The sequence below is a fragment of the Balaenoptera borealis genome (assembly GCF_965194805.1).
Source record: "Balaenoptera borealis genome assembly, chromosome: 14".
NCBI classification, from domain to species: Eukaryota; Metazoa; Chordata; class Mammalia; order Artiodactyla; family Balaenopteridae; genus Balaenoptera; species Balaenoptera borealis.
Genome location: NC_138875.1, coordinates 83981856 through 83997840, shown reverse-complemented (window position 1 = coordinate 83997840; position 15985 = coordinate 83981856). Strand labels below are relative to the sequence as shown.

At 57.2% G+C, this 15985-nt stretch overlaps 1 protein-coding gene across 11 annotated transcripts in view; it reads left to right on the top strand.

Moving 5' to 3' along the window:
• RHOF (ras homolog family member F, filopodia associated) overlaps positions 1–15985 on the top strand; it is a 32720-nt gene that overhangs the window by 1264 nt on the left and 15471 nt on the right. For 5 of the 11 annotated variants that reach the window (XM_082356037.1, XM_082356039.1, XM_082356040.1 and 2 more), the window contains 5 exons: positions 747–851; positions 2801–2897; positions 6432–6481; positions 9161–9330; positions 9620–9707. In XM_082356037.1, coding sequence (XP_082212163.1) covers positions 9193–9330; positions 9620–9707 — 226 coding nt within the window. In that variant the 5' untranslated portion in view covers positions 747–851; positions 2801–2897; positions 6432–6481; positions 9161–9192. Of the gene's footprint in view, positions 1–746; positions 852–889; positions 993–1191; positions 1280–1606; positions 1626–2470; positions 2718–2800; positions 2898–6431; positions 6482–9160; positions 9331–9619; positions 9708–15985 lie in introns of those variants that run through there. The other 6 variants (XM_082356043.1, XM_082356042.1, XM_082356044.1 and 3 more) reach the window with 6 other exon arrangements.

Here is a 15985-nt window from a genome sequence, read left to right as displayed (position 1 = left end):
TCTTGATCTGTATTCTCTTGACTGAACAATAAATTTTTATATATATATAGTTTCCTCTATTAAACACTTAAACCTGGCCATCTTATTAACTCCTTCTGCTCTCTTTTTAACAAGGTAATGTTTTAAATGTATAGTTTTAGGACTAGCGAAATGGCAGCAACAAAAAATTGTAAGCAGTCGTTACTCTTTTAAGTTTTTAAAAACCTTTTACATTGTAAGTACCCAGTCCATTCTGTCCTTACGCAGTGCAGTTTTCATGTTAATGTTGCTGAGATGTCCTTAATTTTCTGAACCTTCATCTGCATGTATGTCTTTGTCGCTCTTGTCTAACAAAAGTTAAAATGCTTTTAGACGATTTTGCTTTTATACAGCTAGGGTTTTAGCTTTAAGCTTTTGAAAATGTTTACAGCAATAAATGCTAGTCAGCTTTCTTCCCAGTAACATGTACACTTTCTTTGAAAATCGATCTATTTGAAGAAAAACATCTCTGTTTTTCTCGTCTTGGTGGGGGGGGGGGGGTGAGGGAAAGGAAGACCTCTTTGTGTAAAGAGACTAAAGCCGTCACAGGAAACTAGATTAAAACTGGAAAACAAGTCCTAGCTGGTTCTAGCCAAACACCATCGTTAACTCGGGGGTATTTTCTATGGTGGTTGGGATGGCCGGTGCGTCTTTTGCCTTTTGTTTGATTTGACTGTGTATTTTCGCCTTTTGTCTCTTAATGACGGTCACACCATTGCTATATCCAGAGCAGTAAACAGTCCTCAGCGAAGCCGCCTTTTGCCAACCCAACCCTGGAAAATTTGCAGAAGTGGAAGGAGCAGAAAATGCCATGAGAGTGTAACTTTAAAAAGGTAACAACAACAAAAAAGACACCACCACTACCCCAAATATTCCCAACTAAACAATCCCCCTAAAAGATATTTTTTACAATAACACCTCCAAAACCTCCGCCCAGCTTGATCTTCCAGACTCCATGGCACCGGGCTGAGCGGGTAAGTAAAAAAAAAAAAAAACCAACAACAACAGAAAAAGTGCCTTTTACCCCTTCGAGGAAATGTTTTTTCGAGCAGGCCAAGGGCTGCAAATGTTTGGGAGCTGAGGGGAGAAGGTTTCTGGAGCTTCATGTTTGGCAGCCGGATCGGGGAGGGGTGGGGGGGTGGGGACGAGGAGGGCTCTTCAGACCCTTTTGCCCCTTCTGCCCCGGAGGCGAGAGGAAGGTCTCCCCAGCGACCTCGGGCATCCACGGAGCCGCCTCCGCTCGTCCTCCTCGCTTTTCTAGGTCTGAGCCTTGGTGGGAGAAGAAATTGAAGTGCTTTGGGGAAGGGGGGCACAAAAGCCGAGGAAACCTCTCCTTCCGGGCCTGGGGCCTCTTTCCCTTTTGATTGTGGGGGTCTCGCCCTCCGAAGCCGGCTTTTCGGGGCTCCGGGGTGCGCCTGCGCTTCCTGAGCAAAAAAGGACAAAAGGCCGGCGTCCATGTTGGCACCATGACGCAGCATCTCTCCCGCCTGCAGCCCGAGCGCTGCCTGTGCTCCCGGCCGCGCTCGCTCCTCCCTCCCAAACACGAGTTTTATTTTCAGGTTCAGAGCAGAGCCGCCGGCTGGGCCGGGGCCGAGGCCGAGGCCGGGGCAAGAGCCAGGGCGGGACTGCGGCTGGCTAATGGCGGCCGCTCTCTTCCTTCCTCCCTCCTTTCCCGGTTGTTGTTGGGAGCCCGGAGCAGGCGGCGGCCCCTCGGCCGGGCCGGGCCCCGAGAGCCCGCAGGGCACAGCGCCCCGGGTCGAGGCGTGGTCACGGAGGCCGTTTTGGGGGCCGCGGGCCTGGGGGCGTCGCGCGCCGTGGCTCCCGCGCTCGCCTCCGCCGGGCGAGGCGGTCAGACGGGCGCCATTTCGCGCGCCGCCCGCGGCTCGGGCGGTGGCGGCCGCCGCGCGCCAGGCGGGAGGAGGGAAGGAGGCGGCGAGGCCGGGGGTGGGGGGAGGGGAGGCCGCTGCGGCGCCGCCCGCGTTCCAGGCCTCCGCCTGCGGGGACGCTCCTGGCCCGGGGAAGCGTCGACGAAGAGCGCGGGTTCCGCAGCCTCCTCGGACCCCGCTCCCGACCTGGGGGCCCCCGCGGGCACGAGGAGGCCGGCGCGGCCGCGGGGTCTTTTCTCTTCCCTCCCGCGCGGGAGCCAGTAGCAAAGGGCCACGGGGCCAGTCGGGGCCTCGAGGCCGCCTCCTGACCCCGACCGGCTCCTCCAGAGGCCGCGGACTTCTTCCCCGCAGCCCGGCCCTGATCCCAGGCCGTCTCTGCTGCCCACCCCGAGCCTCGGCGCCCACGTCCGGCTTCCAACCGCCCTTTGATAGCCGAGCCCGAGGGGCGGGTGGGCCCCTTTTGTCCCCACTTGGGGCGTGAGGCCCTCACGCAGGCTACCGACGTCCCTAGGTGGCCGTCCAGGCACAGCCGGCCAGCCGGCGCTCTGGAGGGTGGGGTGGGGTTTGGGGCCTGGGAAAGCCGAGCGGGCCTTCCCCGGGATCCCCAGAGGCGGAGGGCTCTGGGGTAAACCCTCGCGTCTCCGGCCCTTCCTGGGGGAGGGGATGCGGACGGGGCGGGCCTTTGGAAATGCAGATGAGCCGCCGCCTGCTGCTCGGCGCCCGGGCTGAACCTTAGTGATTCATCCACACCCCCCTCCTATTCATTCTGGAGTGAGGGCCGCCTTGGCAGCTGGGAAGGGGGGAGCGGCATTTGTAAGGCTCCCCTTCCCTCATGGAGACCGTGTCCGGTTTGTGGCCATCGACGCCCTAAAACACCCTCCGATTTTTCCCCCCAGGATCATGACCGGAGAAGGGGCTCGGTACCCCCAGAGTGGACCGTCCTCCTTTGGACAGAAGCAGGCCTAGTTTGACTCTGACAGTCCTCCCACTAAGGTAGGTGTGAGCCCTTTCCCAGCCTGCGAGAGAGATTTGGGGGGCTTTGGCCTGGAGCCCAGGGAGGGCGGGCACCCCAAACCTGCTAGTCTGGTTCTGCAGCCCTTCCCCCACACAGATGTGTGGGACTGTGTGTGAAATCGGCTGCCTGCTGGGCCTGCTTGGTCCATCCATCCCCGCCTGTCAGCTTCCGCTGTCAGGAGTTTGGGGCGTGCAATTCTTTGCCATATTTAACAGCATAGGAGAGGCTGCACTTGCATGTATTAGGTTGGCTCAAAAGTTCGTTCGGGTCTTTCCGTAACATCTTACAAAAGCCCGAACGAACTTTTTGGCCAACCCAGTATTTCCCAGTTGTGTGCTGTGTGGTGGGTGGAGTGCCCTGGATGCCTCTTGTGAAAGACACAGGCAGCTGCCAGGAAACCGGGCCCAGCCCTGGCCCTCCCTTCCGGCCCCCGCTGGGGGCGTGTGGGGTGACTGTGTGAGCTGGCCTCTTCCCCTCTGAGGTCTGGCTGCTGGGGAGGTGAAGAACAGAAAGACCTGAGATCTGGGCCAGCTTTCTTTAAGAAAGAGGTTTCTTGACTCTTCCCTTTCCAGGGAATTCCCACGATTACACCTCACCCAGGGCCCCCCCACCCAACCAAAAAAAAAAAAAGAAAAGAAAAAGCCCTGTTTGTAGAACGGGACAAACCCGGATTTGAAACCTGGCTAGCCATTTTACCTGCTGTGACCTTGCGTAAGCAGCACAGACCCTCAGCCCCAGTTTCACCATCTGCACAGATTGTCAAAAGTTGAGTGTGCAGCCGAATCACACGGGTGGCTCATTAGAATCGACTCCGAGGCCCGGTCCTTGAGTTTCTGATTCAGTAGGTGGGGCCTGAGAACTTGCATTTCTAACAAGTTCCCAGGTGATGCTGATGCTGCCTTGTGGAGACATTTTGAGAACCTTTGGGCCAGGTTACACCTGGGGAGTTGTGAGGACCCAAGCATGTGCGCTTGGAACCCCGACCTATTTCTTGGTGCGGAGGTGTCGTTTCGTAGTGATGGCAGCTCTCCTTATTCTCACGCAAGCTGACAGCATGCAGTTTCCCATTCTCTTTATCTCCAGGAAGCTCCGCAGCTGGAGACAGTGCGGCCCTTGCTCTGACCCCTCCCCCATGTGATCTCTAGTTTGCGATTACTTTGATGAGCCATTTGGGTCCAGGTGCTGCTGATTGCGCCGCCTCCCTCGTTCGGGCCCAGGCTTGACTTCCGGGTCTCGTAGGCTCTGCTCACTTTTATCCCATCCCTCAGCTTGGGGGCTGGAGTGAGGACTGGGGGAGCCGTAGGGTTTGACCCAGAGGTTTTGTTGGGGGCGTGTTGGTGCTTAATCGAGGGAGGCTCTAAGGCAGGCAGCTGTGGGCTTGACTCTCCCCTGTGCTGGTTGACCTTGGGCGAGTCTCCTGTGTAAAGTGATGATAATGAAGCCTACCGTAAAGGGTGGAGGGCGGATTAAGTGCGATTAAGGGGGCCGGCCTCACAGGCTTCACACTAGTAGGCCCCCCTTCGGAGGTGGCTGCGGGGAGTGGTGCTGGGCTGTCTGAGAGCTCCTCCCCCAGCAGCCCACCTCGTAGCACGTGGCACAGCCTCAGGGCAAAGGGGAAGGCTGACATTCTGCAGGATGGGCGCCAGCTCCATTTTTACTCCAGTGTGTGAGTTGGGATGGTGGCCTTTCTTCAAGTTCACAGGCTGTTCCATGATGGGTCATGGTTTGGGGGGTGCCCCCCACCCGGAGAGTAACGTGACTCACCCAAGGTCAGGAGGTCACCACCGGCAGTCAGGATGAGATTCCAGGTGTCTTCCAGCCCAGCACCTGTGTCCGTGGCACCCCCTCGCCCCAGCTGCTGGGTTATTCTGGGCTCCTGCCCGTGCTAGCTGTCTGCTGGCGTCACTGCCTGGGAGCTGGGAAAGCTATTTGGTTGAAAGTAACCAGCGTGGTACTCTCAGCTCCTTCTGGCTGCCATGCCTTGGCGCCATGAGGGTCTCCAGATAAGCTGGATTTGGTCCACGCTGTCTTTTGCTGGGGGCAAAGGGGTGCAGCCGACCACACCTGGCACCAGACTCCCTTCCCCCTACCCAGGGTGGGCACTTTGTAAAAGTTGGCGAGGCTCACATTATTAGTATCGTATGAGCCTTTCCCTCTTTCCACAGTCTGCCCCAATCCGGAGGTTTAAATTCGGCTCTGCCGTTGATGAGTTCATTCAACTCCCTGAATTCTCAGGTGACCTTTCTGCTCCCTGAGGGTGTCCTGCATCCCTTCTGATAGAGTCCTTGGGGCTCCACGGGGCTGGGGTCTTTACCTCCCGTGGGCATTGGATAGTTAAATAATTGATTTAAAACTTTTCCTCCAGCAGCAGCTTGGAGGGTTACAGCCGGTTCCTCCGCTCCCGCCTTCGGACCAATTAGGGAACAGTGAGGTGCTCCACTGTGGTCCGGGTGTGATTCTTGGAAGGGAGAGGTGTCCCGATGACCTGGAAGGATCGTACCCCTTCCCGCTTCCTTTTCTTTTTCACCCACTCTAATTTCTTTGTCTGGCACGCCAGTACCTCCTAGGTGAAGGGAGGGGCGGGGCAGCCTATCAGTCCTCAGACTGCTTCCTCTGCCGAGAGGGTGGCTCCACCCACCGGTCACCCAGCAAGCTCGGGGCGGGGCTGCTCCTGGCGCCCAGCCGGTGGAGCCTGCCTGGAGAGGGCCACGCCAGCGGAAGGGCGGCCGGAGGTGGCCGGACCTGCCTTCCTACTGGACGCCAGGGCCCCGCCCCTTCCGGCCCGTTGGCCGAGAGCCCAGGCGTGGAGTACGACCTTTTGGACCCCCTGGGTGGAAACAACCTCTGCCTGGACTGTGGAGATGGGCACCCCGCCATCTCAGAGGCTGCCTGGGTCCAGTGCCGTCTCCATCTGGCCAGTGACCTCGACGAGCTCTTTTCCCTCCAGGAGTCGTGGTCTCCCCTGTGAACCAGGAGGAGGAGGTTGGCAGATAACCCTTGACCTGTCTCTGAGTCTGGCTTTGTGGAGGTATCTCTTTGTACTCCCGCGGTGACTCCCCTGACCCCACCACCAGATGTTGAGCCTGGAGAGAGTCCTGGGACAGGGATAGACAGCCTTGATCCCCCAGGCTGCGCTGGGCCACCTCCCATCCCTGGGACCTCAGAGGATGGTCAGTTACTTCTGTCTCACGTGGGGTGGATGACCCCTCAGGTGTGTAGTGACCTCCCAGAGTGTGCTGGGGCACCAGGGAAGTGGAAGCTATTAGCATTGTTGTTAACATCCGCATCCTGACCTGTGCTGGCCAGACCTTGCCCTGACAAGACAGAAGTGGATCTGGCCCTACTTCTCTCTTGTGATCAGTTTGCCTCGCTAGATCCCAGGCCTAGATGTGAACACAAATCAGTTCACCCCCGCAAATGCCACCTGCCAGCTCCCCTAGGCTTCTGTGTCAACAGCTTTGTGGGAAGAACCAGTTTAAAGAATTTTTTCTTACCCTCCTAAATCTCTCCAGGAATTCCTGGTGAATAGAAGAATGGCATGGGTCCTCGGAACATCTTGCAGGTAAGGGAGTAGGGCTCCCCGGGCCTGTGTGTGTTCCCAGTGCCTCAGCTGGCCTGCCCTGGCCCAGCACCTCTAAGGAAGCTCCGAGCAGCTGGCCTGGCTGCTGGGTATTTTTAGCTCCAGATCCATCCCCTACACCACCACTGGAGCCAGGTCCAAATCAAACACGCTCCAGGCCGGGTGAGGCTGGGGCTCTGTGCCAGCCTCTTGGCCAGGCAGGGGTGGGTGGGCAGGCTGGGGCCAGTGTCAGCTGTCCTGCCTGGACCTGGGCCAGCCTGGGAAGACCTGCTTTCGTGTAAGTCATTTTTTCTGTTATAAGTTGAAATCCATTAGTTAGACAGAAAAGGTGGAAACCGAGGTCTGAGGATTTTGAGGAAAGTCAAGTGCCCTCTCCCTACGGGCTGGAGCAGTTTCCACAGTTTGCTCAGAGTGGGCTGATCCTTCTAAGTGAATTCTCTCAAGGCCCTTCCCAGATGAGGTAGTCTTACTCTCCCAGTCACTCCTGAGCTTCAGGGTACCTGATGTGAGGTCAGGCCTGTGCCTGGCTCAAAGGTAAGTGGTCCTCCCCTCCCTCAAAGCCCTCTTCCATCCTCCCTCTCCCTGAGTGATGGCTTCCTCCCCCTCCTCTCCTGCCAGCCCCAGGCTGCCACTGTGCAGAGATGGCCCCAGCCCTGTCCTCACCAACCAATCACAGCTCCCCCCTGGTCACCGGAAAGAGCTTTGGCTGGGCTCCTCTCCTGTTCAGAGCCTGTCTGACACCCATCTTGAGCCCAGTAGCCAGGCCTCTGTGATCTAACCCTCATCACCTTGACAACCATGTCTGGCCTCCCTCCTCACGCCCCAGCCACTGCCAAACCTGATGGGGTTTCCAGCCACCATGCATTTACTCAGGCTGGGTACCCATCCTACTTCCACTGGCCCTTCCTGCCAGCACTGCCAAGCTTAGTTCATGTGTTGCCCAGCTCTCAACCTTCTCTGAACCCCACAGGGGCTCCAGTGTCTGAATTGTTCTCATCTTGCAGACTCCTTTAGACTGCTTCCCCCAGGACTGAGTTCCTCCTCAGAGGCAGGAACACAATTGCCTCTCAATAAACGTGTGCTGCAAAGAAGGAATGAATGAATTGCTGTAAATTTGTCTAGGGGTGCTTGACCCAGCAAATGCCCTCTGGCCCGGTGACAGGGTAGGGCTTTCCACCTAAGAACCTGGAGCTGGGTCTTCTCTTCCCAGCTCTGGGCTCTTTGGGGGCTTCTGGGGGGCAGTCTCTGCTGCCATCTGGTGGTCAGATTATGCCTTGCATTTTCTGAAAACGTTGACCTGGCATTTATGGTATTGCCGGGTTGGCGATTTCCTTTCCGAAGTAAAGTTTACCTGATCCTTGCTGAGAATCTGAAAATGGGGAATCTTCTGGGTGGGGTGAGGGCAAGAAGATCCTGAATCCAGCCAGCCCTTCTCTGAGGAAACTTTCAGATGTCCTACCCCAGCTGGGAAAGATTCTGCTCTCTCACCTAGCCATGTCTCAGTGCCTGCCTGGTACATGCCTGCTCCTGGGGGTCCCTCTGCCACTCCTGACCACTGGCCTGGTTTGTGCAAAAGACAGTCCAAGGGAGGGAAGGGGTGGGAGGCAGGGGTGGTTTCACCCAGCCGCCCTGATAGTACCTGGCCAGAGTGAATGCTCAATAAATAGTTTGGGTGAGGGGGTTGAGGAGAAAGGTTGGGATGAAGGATATGTGGCTGCTGGCTGGAGAACACAAATTTCTTGGTGGGAGCAGGCTTATCAGTCTCCAAAGTGGACGGAAGGGGGCCCGGCTTATCTCAACTAGATTTACCCTGACCTTCCCCTTCCCCTTCTCGACGGCGTCTTGCTTGGTTCACACGCCTCTGGGCCTTGCTAGAAAGAGGTTCCCGCCCGCTTGGTTTGGGGCCAACCCTCGAAAGGGTTCTGGGGCCACTCACCTGTTCCCAAACTCGCCGCGCCGACGCCATCGCCCGGCAGAGGGCGCCAGACCTCCACCTTCGGGAGGTGGGGTGATAGGTAAGCGGAACCGCTATTCCCCAACCCACACACAGGCTCACTCCCACAGGGCCAGACCACGTGGGCAGAGAGGACCCCTATGCCGGGATCTTAACTGGCACCACCGATGCTACTTTCTGGGGGGGGGAAACTGAGGTCAGAGTGGACTTCCCCAAGACCACATAGTTGGGGCGGGGCGAAGCTGGGGGACTTTTCCCAGAGCTTGAGACCAAGGCTCCTCGAACCCGAGGGCTGGGGGGCAGTCCGCCAATCAAAGAGACCCTGCCCGATGGAGGAGGCCGAGTCGGCCAATCAGAGGGTCCCTGCCCGAAGACAGAGACTGCCAATCAAGGGTGCCAGGCGGGAAGGGGCGGAAACTATCAGATCTTCCCGGTTGGGGCGTGGGGGGCGCCGTGACTAGCAGGAGAGGAGATGGGAGCTGCGCTTGCCGCTGAGCACTCCGTTTCTCAGTTGCCTCAGTTTCCCTGGGAATGAGAGGTGAAGACTCTGGGCCGAGAGCCTAGCAGGAAGGAAATACGCTGGGAGGTCGACCAGGCCGGCTGCCTGGCGGAGGAGGTGCCGGGTCCGAGGGCGGGCCTTCTCTTAGCCCCGCCCTGGGGCCCGCCCCGCCCCGCCCCGGATCGCTCAACCGTAGCGCTCTCCTCAGGGCGCCGCCGCCAGTGCTGCCTGCTCCTGGCTATGGACAACCCTGGGGCCCCAGCCCCGACTGCCGCCCCGGGCCCGGGCAAGAAGGAGCTGAAAATCGTGATTGTGGGCGACGGCGGCTGCGGCAAGACCTCGCTGCTCATGGTGTACAGCCAGGGGTCCTTCCCCGAGGTGAGGCCCGCCGGGGGGCTGGAGGCAGGCTGGGGGCGGGGGAGACGGGCTTGGGACCACTGGGAGTGAGGGACGGACCTCAGCCTGCGCCCCGAGCCCGGACCCCAGGTCCCTGGCGTCCTGCGCACGGAGAGGCGGCCGTCACCCCGGGGCGCCCCCTCGGGAATTCCAGAGCCCAGCAGAGTGAGGGGGGCTGAGCCGGATGGGGTGAAGGTGGGGGTGGGGATCCAGTCGGACCCTGGGTCCCCGCCGCACCCCTTAAGAACCAACCCTGCCCGTTCTCCGACAGCACTACGCCCCATCCGTGTTCGAGAAGTACACGGCCAGCGTGACCGTGGGCAGCAAGGAGGTGACCCTGAACTTATACGACACCGCCGGTGAGTGCGCCTGCGCGGCGAGGGTCCTAGGGTCCGCCAGGAGGGTTTCCCCTGAGGGGCATCCCCCGCCGGGCATCCCCGCCCGCCCTTCTGCCTCTCCCGGGCCCTGACATCCCGTCACTCCTGGAGGGCGCGGAGGGGCGCTGGCTGGGAACCGGTTGACCACCGCCTGACTGGGTGGTGCTGGAGGCCGACAGAGTCGCCCCATCTGTAAAAGGAGGGTATTTGGAAGAGGTGAGTTCCTGAGCCACCCTCCTAGCGCTGATGTTCTGAGGGCTCACGGGTTCCTTCCTCTCCTATGGTTCTAGAAAACCGTGGGCTTTGCTTCTGCTTATCATGGTTCCAGGATTTCGTGTGTTACAGGCTGTGGTCTCTTAGGATTGCGTGGGCTGCAGATCTGAGTCCCCTGGTGCTAGGGTTCAGTGGGCTGCATTTCTGGGTCCTATGTTCTAGAATACTTTGGGCTACAGATCAGAGCCTGTGACTCCAGGATTCTGTGGCCAACAGTCCTGAGGCTCTAGGGCCCTGGAGCTACACATTATGAGTCTCATGTTTCTGGAATTCCATGGACTATGGTGCATGACTCTGAATTCTATGGTCTGTAATTTTGAGCCTGTGGTTCTAGGATTCTGTGGCTACAGTTCTGTTTCTTCCTGGCACTGAAGAAGGAACAGAGCTCTAGGGAATGTAGGTCCAAAATAAGGTTCTCTCTGCCACCTGCAGCTCCTAAGGCAAGTGTATTTATGCTAATTGCGTCACAGTCATCCGCGTTCCTATTGTTGGGGGCTGGGTGGAGGAGCACAGCCAACAGGAGGATTTGGGTAACACTGCTGGTACTGGTACCCTTGGGGAGCTTCCATCCTGCCCTGACTCCCCTCTGGGCTGAATCAACTTTGGGGAGCAAAGGTCAGGATCCCAGCTGGGGCCTCACCCAGCCTCTGTGACTCAGTGTTTAGTGATTTGCAGGGAACTATGTCATCAGGTGTCCCTTCCCCTGTTGGCCAAGCTTTGTATGTATCAGGTGAAGTCTTCCAACTGGCCTTGGATAGGGCCAAAATCCAGGACCACCCCTCTCCTCCCCACCGCTCCATAAGGCTGTCAGTAACATCTCTCATTCCACCCTGGAGAGGTTCAGGAAAGGGGCTCTCCCAGCCCCAGGCCCCTCCTCCATTCCTGACTTTGCCATATGGGTGTGTCCCCCCTATAGTGGCCTCTAAGGACCCTCTCTTGTTGGATGAGGGCCCTGCAGGGCTGCCCCCAGAACAGGGCCATGCCTCTAGCCCCTTGAACTGGGAAAGCCAAAGGCGTCTGAGGAATTCCCAAGGGTGTGGCCCCAAGAGCAGTAAAAATCATGGTGTCTGGGACACTTTTAGTTTCACATGTTTCCTGTCCGGGACCCAGGTAGGGGCAGGTTCATTAACCGCACTTTGTGGGTAGAGTGCTGGTGGGGCAGGGCGAGTCGGAGGGAAGATTTCACTCTCCCTTCCTTCCTCTGCCCTCAGGGCTTCACCGCAGCCTCCCTCATCGGACCCAGAGTAGGGATCGCTTCTGGTCTTTCTGGCCTCACCCAGAGAAAGATGCTCAAAGAACTTATCAGCGTAGATTGTCCTGTAGAGGTTCTGGAAAGCTTCTACTTGGTATAAGGAATGATTTTCCCTAAGAGCTACTGTGGGAGGGATGGGGAGAGCTCCTTCCCAAATCATCAGAAGTAGTGACCACTCGGGGCAATGATTACCTGTCCACAACTTCCTGCCACATGCTTTGGAGTCAGACCTGGGCTTTGATGCCGGCTCCCCTGGCTGCGTGTCAGTGGGGACACCTAGGTCTCAGTTTCCTTCTCTGTAATCAAGGCTAAAATAGTTGTGAGGATTACATCAAATTCATGTGACATGCAGCACTTAGCGCAGGGCCTGGCTTTTGTGAAGGGCTCGCTAAGTGTTGTCATTGTGATTTTTTAACCTTCTGCCATTCAGGCCCAGGCCCCAGCCCAAGCCTATTCTTTTGAACCCGCTGCCTGCAGAGCTCTGTGCTGGCCCCCACCCCCTGCTTTCCCAGCAGGACTGTTCCAGGCGGTAGAAAAGCAGAGCTGGGGTTTGAACCTCTCAGTGGCATCCCTGGGGGAGTAGACTGGCCTCGCAGTCAGCAGGACGGCCCAGGAGGGATATTCTGGGGGGAAGAGACGTGGCCGCTCCCTCAAGGGTGTCCCGCTGTGACTTGGGAAGCCCCACTGTCAGGAGGAGCGTGAAGGAAAGCCTGGGTGATTCCTCTTCCACACGCCAGCGCCCAGCATGGCGCTTGTCCCAGAGCGAGGCTTGTGGAATGAATGAACGAAGAAGAAACCTGGGTGCAGAGACACCCCTGGAGAAGGTCCTTTGTGATAAAGGTGATGAGATTCGTCTCTCTCTCTGGGGTGGACAGATACCCGAAGAAAGTGGCAGAAAGAATGGCCAGGTGATCACCTAGAAAAAGAGACAGAGGGTGAAGGGAGTGGCCCAGGTAGAGATGAGTAACGGTGGTTTTATTTATTTATTTATCTATCTGTTTATTTACTTATTTATTTATTTATTTTTGGCTGCGTTGGTTCTTCGTTGCTGCGTGTGGGCTTTCTCTAGTTGCGACGAGCGGGGGCTACTCTTCGTTGCGGTGCGCGGTCTTCTCACTGCGGTGGCTTCTCCTGTTGCGGAGCACGGGCTCTAGGCGTGCAGGCTTCAGTACTTGTGGCACGTGGGCTCAGTAGTTGTGGCATGTGGGCTCTAGAGTGCAGGCTCAGTAGTTGTGGTGCACGGGCTTAGTTGCTCTGCGGCATGTGGGATCTTCCCGGACCAGGGCTCGAACCCGTGTCCCCTGCACTGGCAGGCGGATTCTTAAGCACTGTGCCACCAGGGAAGCCCCAAGTCTAGTAAAGGTTGTTGTAGAAGGTTCTAGAACCTGATGGGCTAGACCCCATGGTGGGAGGTGGGGGGGGCAAGGGAGCATCTTTCCAGCCAACCAGTGGTGCCCAGAGCTGTGGGTTGGGGTGGCCCCCCCGAGAGGCTGAATTTCTCCACACCCAGGACCTCAGCCACAGGGGTCCGTGTGGGAGGACAGTCTGGCTACTTGTCTCCGTCCTGCGGAAGCAGTTACAGACACCACTGCGGCGGGAGGGTGGATGGAGGGGTGACGGAGCTCTCAGTGCGCAAAGGTGAAGGGGGCGGACGCTGTGAACACCCGTTGCCCTAGCAGCTCATCTGCCGGCCCTGACACCCTCAGAAGCAGGAAGCTGCGGTGAAGTCTGAAGTTTCCTGGGCAGAGAGAGGGGAGGTGGGGGCGAGGTGGGATGTTAAGACACCAACCAGAGACAGAGCTAGCTGGGCTTTGGGGTGGGGCTCCACAGGACTGGCTGGAGTTGCCCCGGGAGGTGGGGAGCTGTGGTCCCCTTCCCAGCCTGCGATGGGAACAGTAGGAAAAGTGGGGCGCAAAGCAGTCGCTAAGACAGGAATCACGGACAAGAGGGGTGCCTAGGAGCCAGGAGCCCTGGAGGCGGGGGAGCTGACGCTGCGGGTCTGTCGGCGCATGCGTGGTCTGAGCTCCAGGCCGCGGTTAGGAGACACAGGTGGGCGGGCCCCAGTAGCACTAGTAAAAGTAGGTTCCTCTTGTGGCAGCTTCCCCTTCTCACGCTGCCTGCACCCCTCCCCTGACCAACACCCCGGGCCAGATCTGGGAACCACGTGCCCTGTGGATGTCCTCTGGCAGATTTGGGGACCACTGTGGCCCGATGACACCCTCTCCTCAACCCGGCACCAGGTCTTAGAGACCATACCCCCGAAAGATGACTGTCATGGCAGAGCTTCCCACAAAGGAAATAATGCTCGCGTGAGCCTCACTTCCTCAGGCCCCGCGGCACCGCCAGCTTCAGGAAGATGGGCAGCTTCTGGGGGAGCTGTGGCTCAGAAGACCTTTCCTCTCCAGAAGCAAATGTGTCCTTTTGCACATAACTCGGGGGGCTTTTTTAACCTCTCAAGCCCGTCTGCAGAGGCCAGAGTGGGACCCCTGTTTGCCTCTGGGCAGATGACTTTGCCCCCTTTAAGTCTTGGCATCCCTGTGGGTAAATGGGGAGGGTAATTGTATCACCTTGTGGATTGGAGACCTTCTAGAGCTCGTGGGTCCAAAGATCTGGGGTTAGAATCCCCCACCCAGGTCCCCATTCAGTTTCTATTTCAATAGTAACTGCAGGCCCACACCTTTGCCCAGCATTGCTTAGCCTACAAGTCCTTTACTTCCAATATCAAGGGCAGGGTTATCACCCCCTTTTTCAGATAAGGAAACTGAGGCCCAGAGAGGGAAGGTGCCAAGATCATGGAAAATGAGTCTGAGTGGAGCTTGGCTTTCCTGACTCATAGGGGTGGGGTGTCCAGGACACTCCACTCCTCCCAAGGAGACATGACGTCAACAGCACCCAGGTCTGCAGGCCTGGTCCCTGTGTGGAGGCTCACACTGAACTCCTGGGGAAAGCTGAGCCAGGCACAGTCAAGTCAAGAAGACAGCTGGGAAGAGGCGGTGGGATCTGGGCTGGCTACCCATCCTCTCCCAGAGTCCCTCCCTCTCAAGATCCCCTTGTTGGCAGCCTTTCCTCACTGGGTCAGGGTTGGAGCTTGTAGGGTGAGGACAGCTCCCTATCCTCTGGGGTGGATTGAGAGAGAAGCACCCCAATAGTCCTACCTATGGTCTTCTGTCCTTTATGAAGCTTCCCTTTGGCTGTGTGACATTGGGCAAGTCACTTCACCTCTCTGTGCTTCAGTTTCTGCATCTGTAAATTGGGGATAACAATAGCAGTAGTGGGAATTCCCTGGCGGTCCAGTGGTTAGGACTCTGCGCGTTCACGGGCAAGGGCCTGGGTTCAATCCCTGGTCGGGGAACTAAGATTCCACAAGCTGCGTGACTCGACAAAAACAAAACAAAACAAAACAAAAAACAATAGCCAGTAGTGAGGAATCATAGTGAGGAGTGATGAGTCTATGCAGGTAAAGGGCTTTGAATGGGGCCTGGCATGTGATGAGTGAGAGCACTGCCAATAAATATTGTTGATACTAATCATTTTTACTATTATCGAGGCTCAACTGCTCCTCACATATCCATTTCACAGATGAGGAAACTGAGGTCCAGAGATTAATTCCCAATTAGGAAGGCTTCCCAGGAGGATTGGAGCTTTTACAGCGTCTGGGCAGGAAACTGACCTTGGAGCTGGGAACTGCGTTGGTGCTTCAGCTCACAGGGAGCCCGTCAGTGACCTTGAAACCCGCAGCCCCACCGGGCTCCTGACAGGAAGAACTTGCCCGCCCAGCTTCCTTGGGCGGTGGGGGGGGGGGTGACTGCTTAAATTAACACAGGTGGGACTTCCCTGGCGGTCCAGTGGTTAAGAATTGTGCTTCCACTTCACGGGGCACGGGTTCGATCCCTGCTCGGGGAACTAAGATCCTGTGCGCTGCGAGGTGCGGCCAAAAAAAAAAAAAAAAAATTAACACAGGTGATGGAAGTGAAATGCCCTTGCAAACCTGAAAGCCATAGAGATTATTATTCCACTTTATTCACCGGCTCATTTGTTTGTTCGTTCATTCCCCAAATGTTTATAGAGCCTGTCTGTGCGCCAGGTGATGTAACAGTGAGCACTACAGAGATGGCCTGTCCTCAGGGTCTTACGTGCTCATGAGGGACATCTCCCCCCACAAACGAAAAAAACTGTGATGTCAGGTAGTGATACTTGTTAGGAAGAAAAATAAAGCCATAGTTGGTCATGGGACAGACTGCAAAGGAGGCTCTTGTTTCAGAGCAGTCTGGAAAGTTCTCTTGGAAGAGGTGACATTTCTGCAGAGACCTGAAGGAAAGGAGGGAGTGAGCCATGCTGTTACCTGGGAAGAGCCTTCTAGAAGAGGGAACAGCAAGGGAGAGGCCCTGAGCCAGGAGCAGGCTTGGTCTGACTTCCTCATTCAACCCACTGCAGTCTGACTCCGCCCTCATCAAGCCTGTTGCAGTCAGCACAGGCCCTAATTGCGAAGCCCAGTGGCATGTCTCAGCCCTCGTCTCTGCTGCATCTGACAAGAGTTGAACAACTTCTCAACCACGCACCAGCCAATAGTGACTGGACACCTACCCGGTGCTAGGAATGATTTTTAAGGACAGACACGGACCCTGCCCTCAGGGTGCTTACAGTTTCCGGGGAGACAGGCGGTAAACAAATAAATGTGTGAGTACAGGCTGTGGATGGACTTTGCATGGTGAGGGAAGGCCTCTCTGAGGAATCA